The sequence below is a fragment of the Terrapene carolina genome, unplaced genomic scaffold, assembly GCF_002925995.2.
Source record: "Terrapene carolina triunguis isolate 2854851 unplaced genomic scaffold, T_m_triunguis-2.0 Scaffold42, whole genome shotgun sequence".
Classification (NCBI taxonomy): domain Eukaryota; kingdom Metazoa; phylum Chordata; order Testudines; family Emydidae; genus Terrapene; species Terrapene triunguis.
Window position 1 is genome coordinate 32,266,458 of NW_020664393.1, and position 25,762 is coordinate 32,292,219.

At 37.4% G+C, this 25,762-nt stretch overlaps 1 protein-coding gene across 2 annotated transcripts in view; it reads right to left on the minus strand.

Moving 5' to 3' along the window:
* The window catches only part of FAM135A (family with sequence similarity 135 member A), a 138,576-nt gene that overhangs the window by 45,198 nt on the left and 67,616 nt on the right, over window positions 1-25,762 (minus strand). For both annotated transcript variants that reach the window (XM_026654784.2, XM_026654791.2), the window contains 7 exons: window positions 23,981-24,134; window positions 20,447-20,524; window positions 16,960-17,009; window positions 12,775-12,930; window positions 4,705-4,778; window positions 4,271-4,425; window positions 1,686-4,014 (listed from right to left, as the gene is read on the minus strand). In XM_026654784.2, the coding sequence (XP_026510569.1) occupies window positions 1,686-4,014; window positions 4,271-4,425; window positions 4,705-4,778; window positions 12,775-12,930; window positions 16,960-17,009; window positions 20,447-20,524; window positions 23,981-24,134 (2,996 nt within the window). The remainder of the gene's footprint in view (window positions 1-1,685; window positions 4,015-4,270; window positions 4,426-4,704; window positions 4,779-12,774; window positions 12,931-16,959; window positions 17,010-20,446; window positions 20,525-23,980; window positions 24,135-25,762) is intronic.

The window sequence follows — 25,762 nt, forward strand, 5'->3', positions numbered from 1 at the left end:
CAAGTGAGAGAGTCAGGAAAACAGAAAAAATCACTTCACCATAAAAAACAACCCTATTCTAAGTGCCCTTTTCCATACTTATTTATATTTGATTACTGTACATACAGTCCTTAGTATAGATCCAGACTTTATGAATTACTGTACATCTATAGCTCTAATAAATGTAAATGGAGAGTATTTTAATGCTCCCATTCTTTAACAGTAGGGGGTTGCACACATTGTAGCTTCTGTAGGCCGAGCACATTGCGCCCACATTGTGCTTCTTACATCCCTCCATTCCTCCCCCCAGCCCCCACAAGCACCTTGTATGCCACCTTCCCATGCCCATCCATTTCAGGGACTCTCTGCTAGTCCCATCACCCCCTCCCTCAGGGGCTCTGTGTGTGTCCCCCATTTTCCTCCTGGTATCTGTGTTCCTGCCCATCCCATCTCCAACTCCCACCACCACCACTACAGTGTCTGCTCCCACTTCCCAGGGTCCTCCTCCTTCCCTTACCATCTCTCCTCCCCAGTTCCTGCGTTCTTTTCCCCAACTCTACTCCCCAACCCTGGGTCTTTGCTTCCATGCCCACCCAACCCCCGTCTGGGTCGCTACTTCCCTCATCACCACCACTCCCTCGTCCCAACCAATTCCTTGAAAGTTCCTGCTTTGCCCCTCATCCACTCACCCATATTCTGGGTCTTGGTTTTTCCCCCTTCGCCTCCAGGTCCCTCCATCCACCCCCTCCCATTTCTCTCCACTCCTGATTCTACCACCGCAGCCCAGACATCGCCAGATCCCTGTTTTTCCTCCCACCATTCCCTATCCTCTGGTCCCTCCTGCTTCCCCCACTGGATCCCCACTTCTCCCTCACCCCCTGTCCCCATTTCTCCCCTACAAGCCCTCCCTGTAAAGTTCTCTTATTTCTGTTACAGTCTGGGCTATGCACAATGTCCCCACATGGCAAGTTAAGCTGCTGCCTCTGATATATGTAGGCAGTAAGAGGGCGGGGACAGAGAATTTCCTTTGCCTGCAGCACCAGAGCAGTGTGGGGGCCCTGATTTCCCCCTGAATCAGCCTTCTCCAGTTTTCTAATCTGCTGCAAAAATTAATAGGTTTGTGCCCAGGGATGCCTGGAACATTCCCTATAATCTTGGAATTGGAGGGATGTAGTGTTTCAAAGTTATTGTGTTACAGACGGATGACTGAAAATTGCCATTGAGTTGAGCATTACACCTCACTTTGCTTGGCCAGTTGTGCTGGGCAGCTAGTCTTGTTGTCTTAAACAATTTTGTAACTCATGATGTTCCTTTTCTTTACCTACTATGTTAAGTTTTCATTTTATAAAACACCATTTTTCTTTTCTCTGAGATCCTGAAATATTTCTATTCTGTAATTCCTCATTTTAAAAAATGTTTTAATGTACATTTATTCAATATATAAATCTCAAAGTTTTAATTTTGCTTTAAACTTGCAAACAACGTGAGATGAGTAGATGTGATAACTGGAATTCTGTGTTAACAGACACTTTCTAACAAGCCTCTAAAACCTGAAAAGTTAGTTGTGTGCGCGCAGGAGAAAATAAATCCATAATTCAGCAACCTGGAAGATATCTTGATCAAAGACCATGTTTCTTTTCCCTCTGAATACCATATTTTAAGTTTTTCAAAATTTAAAGAGACTTTGTTTAAAAAAAATCACTTACGCTAGCATTTGAGGTTTGGGGGAGCTTTCATACCAGGAAACAGATGAAGCTGAGCTGCAGGATGTGCTGCCTGGCTGTTTTGTTATTGCATCAGATTTGCTTTTTGAAGAACATATAACACTGCAAGGAGAGTCTCTCAGCACAGAGGGAAAAGACAAACAGCCAGGAGTACAGATAGGAGCCATATTCATTCCATCCCTTAGATGTTCGCTGTCAATCCTTTCAGATTTCAAAGCTTTTTCTTCCATTAGACCATGATTCTGCTCAAAGTCAGCATTTGTATCTCCATCTAAAATATTACTATCATCCGTTTCCTCATAATACCCATTTTCAACCATTTCTTGATCCTGCTCCTCATCATCATCATCCTCCTGTTGTGAAGAGCCAACCGTTTGTTTTTCAGATGTTTCCTTTTGAGGACTATCAGGATTGCTGTTGTCAGTAGGGCAAATATCAGAAATATCTGTACTGCTTCTAGAGCCAAAGTAGTTTTCTACAAGACCTTGTTTCACAATATCGATACTGCTGGTTGATGAGAGATGATTTGCATCTGGGTGAGTCTCACTTTCAACTGTTGGCAGTTCCTCAATTGTTTGCCTTAATTCTAGAGGTTTGTTATGTTGTCCCTCATTTGTTTTCTCTACATTACACTTAGCATTACTAGATACTGAACCTGAAACAACACATGGTTCTCCCAGATAAATAACTTCTGAATGTAATTCAGTTGCTCCTTCTGTAGTGTTCTGTTGCCTATCAAGGCTTTGAGAGTCCTTAAAAACTGTGTCAAAGTTTGCACGTGAGCTGTAACTTATCACCTCAGTAGATATATCTTCATCTGAAGCAACTAACTGTAAAGAATCTTTTAAGTTTGAAAGTGAGGAATGTAGAGAGACAGTTTCATTGTCCGAATACCCTGAAAATACAACACACTGTTGCTGTAAAATGATATTTGATTTTTTACTGTCATCACATTTTGGCAAATCAATTGTTCCCAGATCTAATATAGTTTTGCTGTCACTTAGTTGGCATTCAGGTACAAGTGATATCTTTGAATTTTCATCAGGTGAAAGCTCATCATCATCTGACGGTAGAGAATTTATGGATGTCAGGGATGATTGTATTTCACTCAGTGCACTAGTACTCTCAGTACAATAGCTTTCTATTGCATTTTTTATGTAATCTGGTTTTAGTAAAAGCTGAGGAAATAGTCTTTCACTGTTGTAAGCACTTTGCCCTTGAATGGTTTCAAAAAACACATCAGGGTTGGAGTGTGTTGCAAAACTGCTTGGTTCACTTTCTACACCTGAATCTGAAAACCTAGATGAGGCATAAGTGACACTAACATCTGGTAACTTAATCGTGTCTCCACTTATGGCAACGTGAGTCTCTTTTGTAGAAAGAGCAGAATGATTGCTTTTTACTCTTGTCAATGCATCTCCACTATGTTGGAAGTTCGTTTCTTGCACATCATCCTTTTCAAGCACCAGTACCTGTTCCCCCGAGTTAGCTTTACTTCCAGATTCTGCAGTCTGAAAGTTGGGCACCTGTAAATTCTCTCCATCTTGCAGAAATTCTGCCCAGGATCCAATACGAACAGTCACTTTCTCCCCTTCATAAGGATTCTTGTTACTTGGTTTGACCTCAATTGTCCTCATTCCTGATGAAGTTGGATGACAGCCGGGACAACCTTCAACTATGCTTGTAGGTGTCAAGATGCTATCCACCTCTGTAACTCCAGTACCTGCCTGGGAGATATTAACTCTGCCAAAAATGGTGGAATTTGCACAATGAGAGACCACAGGACTACACTGGCTTTGCTGAACATGGTCAGTTTGGGCAGATTTTTGTTCAGTTCTAGATGGCACACATCTAAGTTCTTTTTGACTTATTTGCCTCGTGCAGGTCCTTGTGTCACAAGCAAAGCCACCTATTGCAGGATCCAGTCCTTTCTGATGAGATGAAGGCCTGCCTTCATAGCATTTAGAGACGTCCTCTGGTGCTGTGTTTTTCAAACATTTGTAGCCTACCAAGACCACAGAGTCCTTAGAGTTCTGTTTTACTATTTTTTTTGTGTTTTCAGTTTTCATTGTTTTCATTAGTTTAGTAACCTTAACTTTGGATTTGTTTACATCTTCATTTTTCCCTTTCAAAGACTTTGTTAGCTGCTTTTCACTTTCTGAATGCCAAATGTTGGAGGCACCTGCAGGTCTGATTTTCAACTCTGGGCTAGAAAAACCAGCTACAAAACCTTCTTCGGCCTCAAATTTATCCAGCTTATTGGACTCTGACCTCTGAAGATTTTCAACTGCCAACCAGGGTACATCCAAATCTTTTACACACACACACACACAAAAAAAAAGTGAGAAAAGAAAAGTACAGTTTATAACAAGATTATGCAAATTACTAAAGCTATACAACTTTCATTACAAAATTTAAAAAAACTTTACAGCTATTCAAAATATAAACTAGATAAACATTTCAAGGGAACATTTCTCTATTGCTAGAAAATATACAGAAAAAATATACCTAATTTTTCTATAGCTTTACTTATTCTTCAAAGGAAGAACACACAAGCTTGTATTTACCTTCAGTAATGGAATCTAAATACCGATCTTCAAAGATTATAGGTAATGAGTTCAGGTCTCCATCTAGTTCACTGCATTCAATAGGAAGAGGTGGAAGAGAACTGCAGAAGGAGGTGTTTTTGATAGCTGTACACATCTGTAGATGACTCTGAGCACTGAAAAATATTACCTTGCATTAAGGGAATTATAAGAGAGGACAGTAATCCTACACAGTAAATTGTTACTGTTAATACTTAAACAGAATACACTAAATCTAAACTCCTATTAAATTAGTTACATAAGTACATACAAGACATTTTTGTAATCTGAAGCATATTAAAGATAACACACTTGTGACATATGTTGTGCACTACAAGCGGTTTCTGTGCATTTAGCAACACGATTTGGAAAAGTAATAAAAAAAGCCTCACTATAAACTATTTCAAGTTACTCACTGTAGTTCTTGATATGCAAGAGCAGCTTGCCTTGGATGCTCAAGACAAAAGAATGCTTCGGAAAACCTTCGTACCTGAAAGATTCCAACAATTACAACTAGCAAAATAAGAATTCTTTTTACATAGAAAAAGCATTTTAAAAACCAACAACATTGCTATGTCACGTCAGTGTCACGCGTGAATAAATAGTAATGTTTTCATGAAATATTCAGTCATCAAATTTCATGAACAAGAGTGTCAGTTGATGTGTTTTTTTTTTTTTTTTTTTTTAGCACGAACAGATACAGGATTGGGGCAGATATTGGTTTTGAATGGGAAGCACGGTCTTGAACAAATAGGGCAAATGTAACATGCTCCAGTTGCCTATCTGGACACATAACAGAGACATGAACAAAAAAATTAAGATAAATTTGAATAAAAGGAAGTTTAGTTAGTATCATATGAGCAAGTTCAAAAATGTATGATGGTTATCCTCAAGAGTGGAAACTCATCAAATATTCTTCAGTTCATGAGAATGCAGCAGGCCAGAATTATACAAGGGTGTGTAATTTGACCTTTTTCTGTCCCAGATTTCAAAGTGAACAAAATATAGTACAGATTTTACATTGCCTTTACCATTGCTCCTGCAATTTACAATGCCAAAAGTACTGTGCCAGCAATGATTACCCATTAAGATTTAGTTGTCAAAATACATGAATAAAATAAAGCAAATACAATATTTAGTTTTTTTACAGCACAAAGGAGCTTATATTTACCTACTGTCAAAATACAAGAATGAAATATATGCTATTAATTTAAAAATGGAGAAATTGGAACTGTGGAATATACAGTAATCTATTGCATGTAAAAAATTACAGTAGTGCAATGTTAATATTCCACATGTGAGTACACAATAGTCAGGAACATTAGATCTCCCACATTGCACATATCATATATTAAGATATGCATATAGCAGTCTAACCAGTAACCTCAAGTCCTACATAAATGTAACATGGGTAAATTAACATTGTTATGAGAACTTTTACTTTTGCATCTCCTCACCGCTGTGTTCAAACCCACAATTTTAATGCTGCATTACAATAGATTTTACCTAGTTTGGTTGGTTTTAAAGGAGATGCAGAGAAAGGTGTTTGGGTATAGAACAGCAGAGTTTCGAGCAACTCCATATGCTACTATCTTCAGCACAAACATGTTTTATTTACTGGATTATATACTAATTGTAAGAAATGTTTGAAATCACTCAGCCATCTAATTGTACTTGTAGCTAGTCTGTTTAACAATGTTTTCTTGCTACTTTCTCTTGCCCATCCCCTCTGAGTACTTGATACACTCATGGTCTCTCTCTATACACTCTTCAGGGCAGAAGCTGTCTCATTATGTATTTGTAGAACTCAGTAGTGCTTGACTAGATTTTCCTTGTGTTGTATGTAGCTGTGATTGTTGGTGTACGTGTGTAGCTGAAATGGTGGCACCCAGGGGAATCAATTGGGGATTGGGCCTCACTGAGTTCTACAGCATGGGATTATAGCACTATGCAATTCATGTGTACTCACAGGCAATATTTAAAATGAAAAGCCAAAATGACTTTTTGGTTTATGTGTAAAAGCCCATTTAAATGTTATTTTTCCTGCCAATAAGCGTTCACAGTAAATATTTCTCAGAGAGAACTAGCCATATGTCAAAATCTGATTTCAAGTTTCTGTCATTAGAGTTTTTTTTAATGGAAAAAAATGGAAAAATATTTCTTCCCAGTTGCATAATTCAGAAAAAGAAAAAAAAACCCCACAGGATTTGAGTCACTTTACCACAAAATTCACCTTTAGGCTATAATCAAGCATGAAAAGGTTCAACCACAAGGGAAAGTTTTTTTTAAAAAGTTACGGGGAAACGAAAACAGCAGGTTAAAAAGGAAACTGCATTGCAAAACTTAAGTTATGGCTTTTCTTATAGCTTTTACCAGCAGAGAAAGCTCATCTATTTTTCCTGTCACATGGAATCATATTTTAATGATACACAAATGTCCGTGTGTGTAAAAGTAGACTTTCAGTTATACTGTCTCCTTAGATCTTAAATTTGCTACTCTGGAAGCATAAAAGCAATCTTGGCTAGTTGGTCTTTGTTTTTATCATCAGAAAAACCACACTTTCCACTTCATTTCTGTAAGAGATTGTGTCCCTTTGTTCTGGAAAAACGGTTAAAGCATAGTCTAACCCAGAGACAACCCTTAGAAGGAAAAGTTAGCATGGCCTGGGAAATATCTGTTAACTACTTAGGCTGAACAATATGCGTTAACTACTTATGCTAAACAACCTGTTCCACCTTGTATTTAGCTGTGACACTCAAAATACATTTCCCAGACCCAAAGAAGAGCTCTGTATAAGCTTAAAATCTTGTCTCTTTCACCAGCAGAAGTTGGTCCAATAACTGGTCCACCATGTCTCTCTAATATCCTGGGACCGACAGAACTACAACAACAATGCGTTATACACAACTGTTTATTAAGTGAATTTTAACACTTATGAAAGGAGCTGGATTAACAGCTCTAGACAGTTCTCTGTATATGTTGTTGGCAAGCTTGACCAAGCTGCCGCAAACTTGACTTAAAGGAATCAGTACTAGGGATGCAATGGTAGTTCAAACTCTATGTCTCATTGATGTTTGACTTTTATGTAGAGACTACAATAACAAGGGTATCAACTAGTGCCCAATATCCATGAGGAAATGGACAGATTACCAACACTCATTTAATACATGACACCTACCAACCAGCAGATGGCAATGACTTTCTATCATTACCAACTTTGGATGACTTCATAATGGAGACTTAGCTGTGAAAGGTTTTGTACCCTGTTATAAGTCATCTATCATGAAGTCCCCCACAATTGTGTTTTATGGTCCTCCAATAAGAAATAAATAAATAAATAAATAGATAAATAAAGAGGAGGGCTCTTTTAAAAAAAAAAATCGTATTATTGTGGCGAACACATTGTTGCCCAGAGATGCGCAGGCAGGCAATGTGAGATTCTTAGTTTTCTTAAAATTTTAGTAGGGACATCAGGCTGGAAGAAATAGTTTCAGGATGTGTTCAGGCCTACCAGAAGATGTCACCATAGAACAAAAATTTATCATTACAAAATGTTTACATACTAGATTGATTGATTTATATTATAAAAAATAACACACTAAGGGCTGGTCTACACCCAGCCGCTAGTTTGGCGGCTGGGGATCGAAGTTTTGGGTTCGACTTATCGCGTCTGGTCTGGACGCGATAAGTCGAACCAGGAAGTGCTCGCCGTCGACTGCGGTACTCCAGCTCGGCGAGAGGAGTACCGCGGAGTCGACGGGGAGCCTGCCTGCCGCGTGTGGACCGCGTCTGAACCGCGGTAAGTTCGAACTAAGGTACGTCGACTTCAGCTACGTTATTCACGTAGCTGAAGTTGCGTACCTTAGTTCGACTTGGGGGGTTAGTGTAGACCAGGCCTAATTTTAAATCATTTTTTCACATAACCTACTTAACCCAAAACCTCATTAACTGTACATTGTAACTGTGTACACACAAACTCTCACTCAACAAGACTGTAGTTATTTTTGTAATGTAGCAATCAAAATCTGTTGCAATTTTTAACTCAGAGGGATGATGTCCTATTAAAGGTAATCTGCAAGAATTTTAAAAAATAAAATAATTGCATTACGTGCTGAATGTTTCCAACAACAAAAATTCAGCACAATTGCTTCAGAAATATTTATATTGCAATATCAAGACATACAATAAGCATAAAAAACAGACCCAGATGTCTTTGATAAACACCACACAAAATCCAGTACAAGGAAAATCAGTCAGCATAATACAGGTTTATCTCAGGGAGAGGTGATGCTTTGCAGAAGGGATAGTCTATAAATAGGAGAATGGTAAAATTAGCAAAGATGAAGCATTTAATAGAGCACATTATCAAGTAACGTATGAATTTATTGCAATAAAAGCGCAAAAGACTTTCTGTGCCAGAGAGGACAATAAATAGGTTCTCTCATATCATAACTAAATTTATTAGCAGCCTGAAACCAAAAAGGCTGCACCATTGGACATGAGCAGATCAAATCATAAGTGAGACCCCTTTTCACTGCAAGCTCTCCAGCACAAGGATATCTCATGAATCCCCAGACCATAAAGACTCACACTAGTATTTAGTGCATAACACAAAGTGCTATATTGTGCATCCCAGAATTAGGTTTCGAGTACACAGTCAAACATTCTCTGAAATCGATGCTCATAAATTTACTATTTCTTTTTAAATTTTAGTCCCCATAACTCCAGGATTGTTGGCTGCTGCTCCAATATGTGAACAGCAGAGTGTCTTCTATGGACTGTAACATGAACCAGAGTTTTCTGCTCAATCCTGCAGCCAACTTATATGGGGTCAATTAAGTGGACATGGATTTTTGGTTATTTTTCATTAAAAGGCATGTGTTTGCACAGTGTTTCAGAGAAATAGTTTTTTTTAATCTTTTGATATAGAAAACAATAAAAATCACCTTTGCAAACCAGTGCTCTATAAACTTAAAAAGTTCCATTTAACTGCCCCCTACAAGTTGGCTCCAGGAGGGTTTCCTAGTTGATGGTACATCACCCAATTCATGCCCAGCTGTGGCCAAAGAGCTAGACCCAACAACTTGAGTTTGTCAGGCCTAAAACAAAAAGAAAAGTTTAATATTACTTATGTCTTGCATGCCCCTTTCACCCTTCAATGTCTGGATAGAGCATCTACTGTATGGGAACCTTAAAAATTTGTTTTAAAAATACTTGCAGATCACTTTCGAAAAGAGATGTGACTAGCTTAGTTCTTTTTAGCTATAAAAAGGGTCACATTCAAGTACAGAGCTGTCACTTCAGAAACATGGCAGAGTGTGCATCCCTCCATACGACCCTACATTGTGGATAACATGGAATTATTCCATCCCAACTTGGGGCTGTGAATCTGGATTTGCATCTCTGGGAAGTATATTCCTGTAGCTACATTTGAAGATTTAAAAGTCTGGTTTTCTGCCAAAAAAGTAAATTTGAGCAATGTTTATGCTCAAAATGATTCTGAGGTCAAAAATAGCTTGAAAGCAGTCATCCCTCAACTTCAAAAGACAGAACCCAAAGCAGGACCATGTAGTAGCAAATGACTTTATTAGTACACAGTACAAGTTCCTTTTAAATACATCATATCCCAAATGGATATAAAAAGAATATAAAGATAAAAACGCTACTGTAAAACCATACAATGCTGTCAAAAATATGGAGGGGACCTCTATAGAAACTCTGTGGGACATTACAGTGGAGTGGAAGCCAGCAGGGATAGGGATCGTGGGAAAAAATGGTTTTGATTATGTGTATATCTCAACCCAGTTAACGGGGTGTTCAGCATATACTGATGAAGTAGACTGAAATTACCTAAAATATGTGCATCAATATTTAATTTTCAAAGATAACTGAGCTAGAAAGATAAAAAATAATTAAAATCAGAGGATATTTAAAAACAAGATACTGCCCATACAAATAATTACCTAAAATATTTTATCTTTAACATCAGGGCTGAGGTAGAGAAAAAATATTTATATTTTTGTATTCTTATTATACACAGTCTGTAAACATCAACATACTATCTGGGCTCTAATACAGCTATTTCTAAGTAAGAGCGTTTTCCCCTTTATGTCCAACCTCAGAAATAATTTGGAGGATCCTCACTATTGCTACTGATTTTACGTGGAAGGTGCTCAGATACTACAGTGATGAGTGGCAGTGTAAGACTAGAATAGATACATAGTTGGGTGGGGTCAAACTACTAATAAAATATCCTCCCTACAGAATGAGTTTTGCATTAAGATTCAAGGCTTAGTCTGTCCAGGAGAAACCAGTTCCACAGCCATGAGTTCTTTCACTAAGAAGGCAGAGTACCCAGCTCTTGTGCTAGGTATACCCTGGACTCAAAGTGTCCCTGATAATCATAACTGTGGGGCCCAAAGAGAAAGGTTTTTGAGACAGCTGGGTTGCAGGCCAGCCAATGCTTTGTAGAGGACTAGAACCTTGAAATGGACTTTATGTTGGATAGGTAACTACTGTAATGTATAAAGCACTGGTATGATGTGGCATGATGGGCCAGTGCTGCTCAGCAGATCAGCTGCAAAGTGTTTTACCAGCTGCAGCTTCCAGGTGACTTTTTGTTTATCCCAGATATAGTGCATTACAATAATTTAGCATGAATATGACAAAGTCATGGATCACTGTAGTTAGGTCTCATTCAATAAGGTCTGACACCGTTTCCTGATCAGCTATAAACAGAAGAGGTTTCTAGCTACTCATACTATCTCAGAGTCTACACTCCAATTTTGCACATAACCTTGATAAAAGGGATGTAAAATACTAAACAATTAAACCATTAACCCCCAGCCCGGCCGTCCGGAGCAGCCCCAGCTGTGCTGGCCCTCCAACCCCATCCCCAGCTGTCCTGCAGGAGCAGCCCTGCCGCCCAGGCTGGCCGTCCGGAGCTCTCCCCTTTAATCAGTTAACCTATTAAACAACATAATTGTAATAATTTAAATGGTTAACTTTTTAAATGGATATTTACCTCCCTTCTTGATAATTGAAGAGAGGAGGGAGAAAATACCTTCAATTTGAGGTTCCGGTCATAGTTTTTGCTTATTCTTGAAAATATTTTACTCTTAACCAGCATCACCTCTGTTTTGCCTAAAATAAGCCCATTTTATAAAAATATATAATATATAAAATAAAATAATCTCATGTTCCAGGTTGTTTCTGATTTGTCTCTTCTCTTCTAAGATTCCCCATAATAGGCTTTTCTCTTCAAGAAGTTATGAATGCTATCATTCCTTAAGTTGCACATTTTGATTCATGACTGGCAAGGAATGCCTACATGTAACAGCGAAGTACAATGGGTAGACCAGCTAGGTAGGACTCCTAAAGAAAAATATATTATTCTGCACAAATGCTACCTCTCCAGAGCCTGAAATTTATCTTCTAAGCTGGATTTCTTATTCAGAAATATAATTAATTGCTGCTTTGTAGTAAACATATGTGTCTTTTAATTACTGTATATACTCGTTCATAAGCCGAATTTTTTTAGTAAAAAAGGGAAGCACCAGAGAAGGGGGTCGGCTTATGAACTGGTATAGAGAGGGAGAGTTGAGACACAGGCCCTCCCCCCAACAGAGGGAGCAAGGGGAGGCAGCACAGCCAGAAGGGAAGAGGCGGGGACAGAATCTCTCCTCTTCTGGCCACGCTGCTCTCCCCCCAGCCTCTGAAGCAGCTGCAGCTCCGGGGCTGGCAGGCTGCAGCCATGCCGCTCGGCCCCGCTCCCCAGAGCAGGCTGTGGCCACACCGCTGGAGCACGCTGAGGCCGTGCCACCTGGCCCAGAGACATCCTCCCCTGGCCCTCCCCAGATAAGGTGGGAAGGGATGGGATGGGGAGAGTGTGGGGGTCCCGGGCTAGGGGTGGGGTCATGTGGAGGATGGTCACAGGGGTTACTCCCCTGACTCTCAGCTTCTCCCCACCAAAAAATTTCCCCACCAGTTGCTGTCCCGGCCCGTCAGCATAAGCAGCTGGCGCACCGGGACACTTTGTTTACTTAGGTTTACCACCGTGCCTGCAGACGCTTGAGGTAAACAAACCATCTTAGCCCAGCAGCGGCTTATCCTGATGGCCTGGGAGCCAAAGTTTGCTGACCCCTGAATTATAGGGTCGGCTTATGAACGGGTTATAAAAATTTTCCATTTTTACTTATACACCTGGGGGGATAGGCTTATAAACGAACCGGCTTATGATCAAGTATATAAGGTACTTTTAAAATCACATTTCACCAATTAGCATCATTTAATCCACAATTATAAATGCAGTACAAAAGATACACTCAAAGTTCTACTCTTCTGATTTTCACAAACATAGCAGAAAAAAGTAGAATTTGTCATCTCATTGAAAACCTACCAGTTTACAAAATAAAAAGGTCATCAATAAAGCTTTAAAAGATAGAATTTGTTCTATGTAATACTCAACTGTCAGGTTCAATACTTACCCTCAATGTGTGATGTTCTTGTGCTAGTAATGTTGTGACTTCCTCCTGCAAGGTAATGATCTCTAGAAATTGCCCCCACAGAGCCATCAGAAGAGAGCAAAGCTGTGCAAGATTCATGTTTATAAGTTCTGCCAGTTCATCAGGATTTTCCATTTTCTGAAGTTAGGAAAAAATATTCTTACTAAATCTATAAATGCTTGTTTATAGATGATGCCTTCACAAGTACACAAAACCAATGAAATAAACTCAGTTTCATATAGTAAAGTATTTACCCTTACAACAATTCTACAAAAAAAACAACCTCTTAAATTATAGCTTTTTTGTCCAAACATCAAAACAATTCACTTAATTTAAAGTTACATTACTAACAGAACACTTCTTGTGCGGTTCCAGATATTACCCTGGAAAGTCTTTTAGAATCAGGTCACATCGTCTTAAATTACAATAAGAACTTGACTCGTGTCAACTGTAATTTTAAAATGAAGGCCAGGTTGTAACCACTGTACTTGGTAGAGTTCTAAACTACAGTGTGAAGTACAAAAACTAGGAATCAGGAATTAGAAACATGACACAATAACAAAAATTGTGTCACAACCAATGATGGGTGTTGCGGGGATAAAACTGAGATACTGATGTTATCTTACAACTAGTTTAAAACAAGAGTCATCTCCTCTCCAGAACTGACCCCACTGATTAGGACCGTGTGGTACTTGTATTTTTAAGTCAGTTTGCTTCCTCAGGGCCCACTCTCACGAGGTGTTAATGACCTCATAGAACCACAAAAAAAAGATACATAGGAAATGAGTCTTTCCTTCTTCATAGTTTACTGCATCCCTAGGACATTCTCTTGTAGCATGGTTCCATTAGAGTTAAATGTAATTTGAGTGCTAGGGATGGTGTCTTTGGTTAGTATTCCTCACAATAAGGGATCTTAATAGTCCAGTACTATGTGTATTTTAACACTAATCTAAACTGATCTCAAAAATACAGCACCATACATTAAAATTGCTATTGGACCAGCTGCATGTTCTTGAAGCCCTACTATAAACATATGAATGGCAGGAGAAGTGGTAAGAGAAGGTAATTGAAGTGAGAAATGATCAAGGTATTGAGGCAAAGGTTTTAGCAGCTGAGTTAGTAAAGAAAGAGCAGATTTTGGTCACGTTACAGAGAAAGAAGAATCAGGAATTACATGTAGTGTGATAATGCACAAGTCCTCCCTTCTTCAGTTCCTTCCCACTATTTGTTGCTCTCATTTGACATTTTGTCTGAACTTTAGGCTGCATGCACTTCAGGGCACAGCCCAGGCTGAAGGAGGGGGAGGGGCAGAGTAAAGGCAGCTTCCATCTATATTTGTGCCTCCAAGATTCTGTTTTGGGGGCTAATACTGACCATAGTGTAAATTAGAGAAGTCTAATGGGTTGCTCTAATTTTACCTGGCTAGTTATGGGTAGTTTTGCAGAATTGCCAGAGCAGAGTGTGCTCCAATCACCTCCTTTCTTGCCCCCAGCCCTGCTACATTCTGACACTGTGAGGTAGGCAATTTAGGGCTGCATCTACTGGTCCTATACGCTGCCCTTCCCCAGGAAGCGCTTTCTGACCTCTGTAAACCACTGTAGCTGCATAGAAATCATAGCAAAGAGGGCTTAAAAGGGACCTTGAGAAGTCAACAAGTCTAGCCCCTGAGCTGAAGCAGGACCAAGTAAATTTAGACCATCTCTGACAGGTGTTTGTCTAACCTATTCTTAAAAACTTCCAATGACAGGGATTCCACAACCTCCCTTGGAAGCATATTCCAGAGCTAAACTACCCTTCTAGTTAGAAAGCTTTTCCTAGTATCTTACCTAAATCTCCCTTGCTGCAGATTAAGCCCATTACTTCTTGTCATACATTTAGCAGACATGGAGAACAACTTATCACAGTCATCTTTATAACAACCCTTAACATATTTGAAGACTTATCAGGTCCTCTCTCAGTCTTCTTTCCTCAAGACTAAATATTGTGACAAAGTTCCTCCTCTATCTTGGTGGGTCCTGCGCTTATTGGCGCATTTTCTTGCCTCAGAGATTCACCATGTGGGTTGGGGAACAGCCCAGAGACCTTCCCCTCTGGAAGAACCCACAGTCCAGGTCAATTGGGAGGTTTGGGGGGAACCCGGGCCTGCCCTCTACTCCAGGTTCCAGCCCAGGGCCCTGTGGACTGCAGCTGTCTATAGTGCCTCCTGTAACTGCTGCAAGTCCCTGGGCTACTTCCCAATGGCCTCCTCCAAACACCTTCCTTATTCTCACCACAGGACCTTCCTCCTGGTGTCTGATAATGCTAGTGCTCCTCGGTCCTCCAGCAGCAGCACACCCTCCCAGCTCCTTGTGCCTCTTGCTCCCAGGTCCTCACACACACACCACAAACTGAAGTGAGCTCCTTTTTAAAACCCAGGTGCCCTGATTAGCCTGCCTTAATTGATTCTAGCAGCTTCTTCTTAATTGGCTCCAGGTGTCCTAATTAGCCTGCCTGCCTTAACTGGTTCTAGCAGGTTCCTGATTACTCTAGTGCAGCCCCTGCTCTGGTCACTCAGGGAACAGAAAACTACTCATCCAGTGACCAGTATATTTGCCCTCTACCAGACTCCTGTACCCCACTGGTCTGGGTCTGTCACAATATGCACAGGGTTTTTTTTAAACCTTTCCTCAGAGTTGTTTTTTTCTGAACTCTTTATCATTTTGTTGCTTTCCTCTGGACTCTCTCCAATTTTTCCACATCCTTCCTAAAGTGTGGTGCCCGGAACTGGATAGAATACTCCAGCTGAAACTGCAGCAGCGCCAAGTAGAACTGGACACGTACCTTCCATGTCTTACATAAAACACTCCTTTTAATACACCCCAGAATGATGTCACATTGTTGATTCATATTTAATTTGTGATCTACTATAACCGCCCCAATCCTTTTCAGCAGTACTGCCACCTAGCCAATTATTTCTCATTTTGTAGTTGTGCATTTAATTTTTCCTTTCTAAATGTAGTGCTTTGAGATATCTTAGACATATTTGGAGACACAAGACTGGAGAGAAAAGACAAAGGACAGAGATTTGGTAATCATTTAGGTGAGGATGAGAGAAGAGATGGGGAACAGAGACAGAATCTCTAAGTGATACTAATGGATAAGAGAACAGGGGAAAGGAAATGATGAGACACCTCTGAAGAAGATTACATGGTGATCACAGCGACGCAGGGGAAACCAGAAGAATGCAGAGGTGAGGAAGCTGACAGAGGATTTAAGGAAGAGAGGTGTGATCAGCTATGCCCAAAGAAGGAAAGAGATAAAGAAGACTACATAAATGTAAGAAGCTTTCAGTATGTGAAGCACCGTTGGCCTGTGAAACACTTCCTAGTGGTCCACAGAGAGCTGGCTAGTCAGATGGTGCTGACTTTCCTTGTTTCCAGCTTTCACATCATATTAAATACAGGAAAATATTTATTTTTAGCTAATGTTTCTTTTCAACCTAAGCTATACTGCTGTATGCAACTGCCTCAGTAATATTATGCTATTGAGAATGAAGGGGAAAGTGGACTGCATTTTCCTGAATAACAGGGGAGATGGACCACACTAAGAAAATATTTGTGAACTCCTGCTTTAAGCTTTAGGAAAGGAAATCCAAAGGCATACTTGAAATTGTGTGTCTATTAGCAAAATAAGGAAAGTTGAGTGAATGAAAGTAGTGAGGGAGACTGGGGCAGTTGTGGGATAGTAGAAGGAAAACATCAGAACCTGGAGAGGAGATAAAGTAGAAGAAGAGAAGGCTGTTGAAAGAAAATCTTGGGTTTTTTTAATTTTCTCAGATTCTAGTCAGAGAAGGATTAGAAAGAGAAGAAGACATCTTAGAAGAGAGTAGAATGGAAAGAAGAGTTGGTAGAGTTTGGCAGTGAAGAGTCCATCTGGAGGAGAAATATTATCAAAATTAAGATTGAATCAGTAACCTTTTGCATTTCAAACATCACTAGTAACCATATCTCTCAACCTGTCACAATCCATAAGTGGGATACAGCATCTCTTGGAATAAGCAACAAACAACACAGAAAATAAATTACCAAAATCAATAATTTTTCTCTGCAGCAATCTATGAAATACTGATAGAAAATACTTTGCTTTTAACTTATTTTACATTTATTATGAATAAAAGACAAAAAGTACCTTTACTTCTTCACACAGTTCTGTAAGGCGAGCTTCTACATCTATGTTCTCTGGAAAGATTAGGATGCATATGCATGAAATTATATTTTACCAAATTCACACCCATATTTTCCAACTTGTAGAACAAATCAACTTCCCTCATAAAGCAATTTAACAAAAAAGACTCAAAGAAAACTTGATGTCATTTAAAGTAGTATCATTAATTTGAAATCTAGTACATTTCAAAATCTGAGCTACAACGTTTCAACTAATTATTAAGACCCTGAGTCTCTATGTTATTGTTTCATTTTATTTTATAATTACATTTGCCTGTTTTTAAAAAAATCTCTCCTGTAGCTGTTTGAAAGACTTATAAAAACAATGGGAAATGAGTAACTGACAATACTGAGGGAACAGGGACATATGGTATGCTGACAAATACACAAAGAAAACCTATTGATAAAGAGAGAAAAAAATGTCCTTTGATCTTAGTAACCTTAGATATTACCTATTACAACTTAAGGTAAAACATTTTCATACAGAAGTGTGATTTTTTTAATTGATGATATCCCTTTAAAGTAAAACAGCATAATAGAATGGAATTGACATTTGTATCTTAGTGATTTGAAGTTCATGATTTAAATCAAGACTACGGTCATGATGATGCAATCAGATCAGTGTGGCTGGACCCCTTCACAGCCTCACTCACTTCAATAGGACTCATTCTCATGGATTGGATTGCAGGATCAGGGCCTAAGGGTTGATTATATGATGTACATTCCTTCTTTCAGGTAACACATAGGCCTCAATCCCCTTCTAAATGTGACAAACTAAGCACATAAGTAGTCCTGTTGAAGTTAGTGGGATTGCTTGCATGACTAATACTCACACGTGTAAGTGTTTTCTGGAGCTGTTTCACAGTTATAAACAGTTATTTTCTGAACTTTATAAATTGTTCATTTTTCTCAACTAAAGAAAACTTCTGGACTAAAATGCTTTCATATCAATAGACAATTTTTGAATAATTAAAACTTTAATTTATTCTTTTAAGAAGTCTGTGTAGACACTGTTTTGTATGTACATAAGCATTTGTATTGTTGTACATCTAATGTACATATAATTTGTATATGTATTTATATACTTGATAGTGTAAAAATAAACATTTTGCATAAAATTTTCTAAAGCATCTAAATGACTTAAGAGCCTAAGTCTAACTAGAAAAGGGGCTTATGCACTTTTAAAATTTTTATTCTTTAAAACTATTCTTTTAAATATCTGCCAAACTGACGTTATCAGAAATACTGCAGCTCTGAAATAAATAACAATTAGAACTATTTTGCCTATACATTTGGAATGGCAGCATTTTTTCTTTTGAAAGCGTTTAGAGCATAACAGTAGAATCTGATCATGTGCAGGGCTGAGAATGGGACACAACCTATTTAAATAAAAAAAGAGGGTAGCAACTGAATGCCGGGAACACTTACAAAACAACTGCATATCTCTCACCTACTCAAAAAGAATCTATTTTTAAAGAATTCTCTCAGATGAAATACCTTGTCAAATAAGTTGGCCAGGCTACCAAAGTTACCACTTTTGTTACCTTGATTCAAATTATTCAGGGAATACATATTTGTTCAAAAAGAACTACTCTTTATCATTTCAAGTTGTCAATATTGTGAAATTGCACATGACAGCAGCTTGAAATTAGATCACAAAATGTGGATGACTTATTTATAAACATATTCTACTTTTTGGAAATTCTTATGTGCCATCTTTACTCACACTGTTTAATAAGAATAAATTTAGTGGTGAAATTAACAGGACTGTTTGCAGAGTAAGGCCCAGTTCTTACAAAGATTTATGCATGAGCCTCACATCATAAACTCTCAGTAGTCTCACTGATCTATATTGCCAGGAGATAATTTATTTCTTCAATTGTCCTTGATTTTCATGATATTGTAGGTATTTCAAAAAATGGAATACCAGATAACTACCCTAGACTAATCTGTATACAAACACTAATTTAGGGAACATTCTGCAATCTTACTTCAGGCTGCATGAATAAGGATGGCAGAATATACCTCAAAATTAATTTTTGTGTTCAATTTGTATGGTTAATTCCATTTTTGAAACATTGCAATATCATAAAAATGAAGGACAAGTGAGGAAATACATTCTCTCATGGAAACATATGAGTTAACACAAAACCTCCTGTTATAAAAATTTTAGGATATACTTAATACTTACAGAATGACAAACATTTATTTAATTTATATTAATGGATTTCTTACAATGTTTTGGGTAAAAATGTATTTAAAATACCTATTTTCAAAAAAGCTTGAAAGTAACACCAAATGACCTAATCTACATAACTAAAAGCCTATTTTGTTTTGAGAAACCAAGCTTTCAATTTGTAGTAATGCAAGTTGTCAGAAACTAGTAAAAAACAGCAATTAAAAACAATTACATACACTCCTATAATCTAAATGGCTGATAAAGATAATTATCCCATCCTCACAACAACTTAAATGAAAATTTGTCATCTGAGATACATTTTCAGTTGTGTGTGGGACCATGCAAATTCAGTTACTTGTGAAAAAAATTATTTGGCTTATTCAACCATCATCATGCTGAAGGTTTACCATGCATGTCAACTGCAACCCAAAATTGATTTTACACCCCAATTATAAAACTTTGAGGAACAACTTGAAAGATGAAACTGAAACGGTAATACTATAAATTAGCTGAATATAACTAACCTTCAATCATACCACCTTATAAAGTAAAATATTCTGTAACAGTAATGTTCATCCAGCAATGATTTGATATGATTTTGCTGGATCTTTGGTTAAAAAAACAGTAAAAAATTCCAGACAAAACACAGTCATACTTGGTCTACGCTAGGCCTACTAGAAGTCTCTGCACTGCCATGTAAGAGACTGTGACTGATTTGTGGACCAGTTTCTCTCTCCCCACATCTGAGCTGGAGTGTGCTACAATATCATCCTCCCCTGGCCACTTATGGAACAGTGCTGACAATCTCCAAAGAGAGAACAGCTGCAATTTAAGCCTTGAGAACTGGTTGGTTTAGAAATAAGAGAAAACAAGTCGGGAGGGCTCCAGCAGAGACATGGAAGATTCCCCAGGAAGAAAATACATTCATCTTTATCATTTAGAAATTTAAAGTTGTACCAATTAATGAAGCTAAATGAAATTCTTGTTTTCTCCAGTTATTTGATTTCAAATCAGCTGAAGCCATTTAACTAATCAATCACTTCTATTTTATTAAACAGAAAGAAACTAAACTGCATATCAATAGTGGTAGCTCATTCCACTGATATACAGTGCTAGATTTAGTCCAGCCACTGTTTTCACTGGAGTTCCACACACTTGCATCAGGGTTGAATTGATCCTTAGGTTTTTTTGCTCCTCCTTAAACCTGAAACAAAAATACTCTGCACTAATAATAAAAATCTAAGGGATTATATCACCTGCTTTAAAAACATACCTAGATAGGCGTCTCTCTGGGTTCGTGGATATTTTCTTCTGAGAAGGCGTTCATAAAGGACCTGCATGCTGGCCTTGGCTAGTTATAAGGATTGCACACAGATGACTAGTTACTACACTCTTTTTTTTTTTTTTTAATCTGTGCTTATTTGCCTTAAAGTTAGTAAGAAAGTTTATTGCTAGCCTAGAAATTAGTGCAATTAGAATAGAACATTAAAGCATATAATTTTAGTATAGTTTCTAGATTAGGTGTTACTCATGATGTACATTAACGCTGTTTTTGAAATTTTCTAATGCCTGTTTTGTTTTTTAAAAATGAATATTGATCAAATGCTAAAAATTAAGTTTATTTACAAAGTCCAACAGTATTTTGCGTATGCTGTTGCACGTTCAATTTGTTTAAAAAAAATACAGATCAACATTTTGAAATGAATAAAAATGTACATCATAGAATTAAGTGAACAAAAGAAACAAAATTAAAGCAAGATAAAGACATTTTATTTAAAACAAATAACAACAATACTTTTTATGAGATCTAAAAAGGATTTGGGATTTTTTGCCCCCAAAAGCCTATTTGAATCTCAGATATAAAATATACTTTACCATGTAAAAACTCAAGATAAATAGTAATAACAAATGACAAAAATAAAACGTGTATTATAGAATGTGAAAATCTAGTGTGCAAGTTTTTTTTTAATTTTTACAGAAGTGCAGTTGTCTCTGATTATTGCTAGTTTTTAAAGAAAACAGTCCTTGTTCTTAGCTATCAGTAATGGTTATTTTCCAGAAGCAAAAAGTGAATAATGTTAGCAATGTTAGTATCTGTATAAACAGCTTTAGTCACTGTTGTCATATAAACAGTCCAGATATAGGTATATACACAATATAACAGAACTAACAGAAAAAAAATTCACAGACAAGAAAAAAGAAAAGATATTACATACTAAACTGTAAAGATTGAGAAAAAATTAAAATATAGAAAATATCATCAATAAATGTATAGTATATATAGAAGAGTCAATTTTCAAAGCACTAAATATATTATTTTTGATTATTTCTGTTCAAACTTGTAGAATCTCAAAGTAAATTAAGATTCTGAAAGTAAGTATGATCCCAACCCATGTAACACTATGGGAAGCTTTCCACTGACTTCAATGGGCCTTGGATGATACTCTACAGTTGTATTATTCAAATCCCGGTTTCTATTTTATTATATATATTTTTTATCTTGTACAATGTGTTAGGGAACTGAAGGAAAAGCTGTGATTCATTCAGGAGTTCAATCTGGAGTTTCAATTAAGTAATTTTGGTATTCTAAGCATAACTTTACATAAAGAGTAAAACCAATAGATACTATTTGGCACATAAGGCGTTTCATTACTAAAAGCTGAGTCATTCACATAAAAAGGGTGTACCCCGCCACAGGAGGATTAAAGTAATTGGCACACAATATACTCTGCATTGTGACTATAAGCACTGCTTCTGTTCTTGATGGTAGAAAGCCTAGTTTCTAGTGTAAATGGTACTTTAATGAACATAAATTTTTATGCAGGAAAAAAAAGACACTATATCAAATAGATTACAGTAGAACCTCAGAGTTATGAACACCATGGGAATGGAGGTAGTTCATAACTCTGAAATGGTCGTAACTCCGAACAAAACGTTATGGTTGTGCTTTCTAAAGTTTACAACTGAATATTGACTTAATACAGGTTTGAAACTTTACTATGCAGAAGAAAAATGCCGCTTTTGTGTGTGTGTGTGGGGGGGTAGTTTACATTTAACACAGTACTGTACTGTGTTTGCTTTTTTTTTTTCTTCTTTTGAATCTGCTGCTGCCTGATTGTGTACTTCCAGTTCCAAATGAAGTGTGTGGTTGACTGGTCAGTTCATAACTCTGGTGTTGTAACTCTGAGGTTATACTATATTTATGGGTTATTCCTCATATAATAAATTCTTTTCTTTCATTTTTTGCCAACACTTTTCATGTCTCAAAGTCCTGCATGGTAAATGCCTACTGATTACTCATCCTATAATGTTAAAAGACAAAGCTAATTAACAGTAGACGAAATGGTAACCCCTATCAAACAGCACACTCATGGATTCCAAAATGCCCTTCCCTCCTTTTTTTTTTAAGCCAAAAAGTTTTGATGTTCAACACAAACATGCTTGATGTAAACAACAAGGAATCTGGTGGCACCTTAAAGACTAACAGATTTATTTGAGCATGAGCTTTCTTGAGTAAAAACCTCACTTCTTCGGATGCTCACGAAAGCTCATGCTCAAATAAATCTGTTAGTCTTTAAGGTGCCACCAGATTCCTTGTTGTTTTTGTAGATACAGACTAACACGGCTACCCCCTGATACTTGATGCTTGATGTAAACTCTAGTGGTCTTTAAGAATGCCAATGTATTATCCCTTTACACCTATGCCATCTTTTTGGTTCCACAACTCAAAACAGACATTAGTTTAGTACTAATCTTGCATGTTAGAGTATGTCTACACTTAAAATGCTACAGCATAGACATTGCCTACACCGATGGGAGGGGATCTCCCATTGGCACAGGTAATCGCCCTCCCCGAGAGGGACCTAGCTCTGTTTACACTGGGGGTTAGGTCTGTATAGCTATGTCTCTCAGGGGCATGGATTTTTCACACCCCTGAGAGACAAAGATATACTAATGTAAATTCCTATTGTAGAACAGACCTATTATTAGAACTATATTTTTAAGCAATATTTCCTTAGCTCCATTTGCAAAAGGTGGCTGATTCAAACTCTAGTCAGTCTCTTTAAAATTAATAAAATTTATCGAGTCCCCTTGCATGCTTTCTCATTGTAGAAATATGTTCTCTAACTGTTCAATTTTAATCATGACGAGAAAGTGGCTACTCTCAAAACTAAGCGTAATCTTACCGACTGTTCAGTTACATAGATTTAGTCCATAGTGTAATCTGTTTTTCCGAAGTCTCAGATAATTAATATTATGTCAATTTAAGAGCATCCAGCCTTTAAAAAACAAAAAATTGCCTTAGAAATAATTTCTTCTTAAGGCCTTATTTTCAAGTTTTCCTCATGATGTTCTTTTCAAATCAAAACTTACAGCATTTAGAATTTTTTTTAGAATCAAACTTTAAACTTACTTATATACAACAATCATGATTCCTTACAGCATGCACATAGGCATAATACAGTATTTAGACTAGGGTGGGGATTTGCTTCAAATATTTTTAGTACTAATGTAATGATTTGAAAAAGCTTCAAGAAAATAATTTAATATCATGTAAAGCCAGTTTTTAAATCTTATTAACTTGATGGCAGTGTTTTTTGTTATATTTCTGATCATTACTATAAGACTCATTTCAATTCCAGTAGTAAAATAGCAGGTGCACAACAGGTACAAGATGTAAGATGAATTATATTTCAGTCAAGAAGAAGGGAGAGAAAACAGGCTTTTCTAAGGAGCACAGCAAGAAGACAGAAAATATCTTTGTGATAGAAAATAAAAGTGATTTATTTTCTTGTGTTCAGCATACCCAGTTCTATTCGGTGAGAGGAGGGGAGCTCCTTTGCTACCATGATGAAATAGCTGTGTAACCCTTTAAATGCAAGCAGCAAACTGGCACAAAGTGTATAGTGGAGATTGTAGGCATGATTCAGGAAGGACTCCGCAATCACAAAACTGCAACCCTAAAAAAGGATTAGTATACATATTAATTACATACTATAAAATTGCACTAGCAGAATAACTAAAAAGATTTTCTATAGATCATCCTCCACCCCAAACTCATCTGAAACTGAAACTCATACATGGGCCTGCAATTTCCACTGGAGTGCAATCTCACAAAAAAGATAAACACACTAAATTAGGGCAGTCAAGCGATTAAAAAAATTAACCACGATTAATTGTACTGCTAAACAATAATAGAATACCATTTATATAAAAATGTTTGGATGTTTTCCACATTTTCAAATATATTGATTTCAATTACAACATGGAACACAAAATGTACAGTGCTCACTTTATATTTATTTTTATTATAAATATTTGCACTGTAAAAAACAAAAGAAATAGTATTTTTCAATTTACTTACTATAAGTACTGTAGTGCAATCTTTTTATCATGAAAGTTGAACTTACAAATGCAGAATTATCTACAAAAAACAACTGCATTCAAAAATAAAACAATGTAAAACTTTAGAGCTTACAAGTCCACTCAGTCCTACTTCTTGTTCAGCCAATCGCTCAGACAAACAAGTTTGTTTACATTTGCAGGAGATAATGCTGCCCACTTCTTGTTTACAATGTCACCTGAAAGTGAGAACCTAAGTTTGAATAGCACTGTTGTAGCCGGCATTGCAAGATATTTACCTGCCTGATTTGCTAAAGATTCATATGTCCCTTCATGCTTCAACCACCATTCCAGAGCACATGCGTCCATGCTGACGATGGGTTCTGCTTGATAAGATCCAAAGCAGTGCAGACCAACATATGTTCATTTTCATCATCTGAGTCAGATGCCACCAGCAGAAGGTTGCTTTTCTTTTTTGGTGGTACAGGTTCTGTAGTTTTCACATCGGAGTGTTGTTCTTTTAAGACTTCTGAAAGCATGCTCCACACCCCGTCACAATCAGATTTTGGAAGGCACTACAGATTCTTAAACCTTGGGTCGAGTGCTGTAGCTATCTTTAGAAATCTCACATTGGTACCTTGTGTTTTGTCAAATGTGCAGTGAAAGTGTACTTAAAATGAACAACATGTGGGGTCATCATCCGAGACTGCTATAACATGAAATATATGGCAAAAAGCGGGTAAAACACTGAGCAGGAGACATATAATTCTCCGCCAAGGAGTTCAGTCACAAACGTAATTAACGCGTTATTTTTTTAACGAGCATCATCAGTGTGGAAGCATGGCCTCTGGACTGGTGGCCGAAGCATGAAGGGGCATACAAATGTTTAGCATATCTGGCACATAAACACCTTGTAATGCCAGCTACAAAAGTACCATAAGAATGTCTGTTCTCACTTTCAGATGACATTGTAAACAAGAAGCGGGCAGCATTATCTCCCGTAAATGTAAATAAACTTGTTTCTCTAAGCAACTGGCTGAACAAGAAGTAGGACTGAGTGGACTTGTAGGCTCTAAAGTTTTACACAGTTTTGTTTTTGAGTGCAGTTATGTAACCAAAAAAAAAAATCTACATTTGTAAGTTGCACTTTCATGATAAAAAGATGCACTATGGTACTTGTATGAAGTGAATAGAAAAATACTATTTCTTTTGTTTATCATTTTTACAGTGCAAATATTTGTAATAA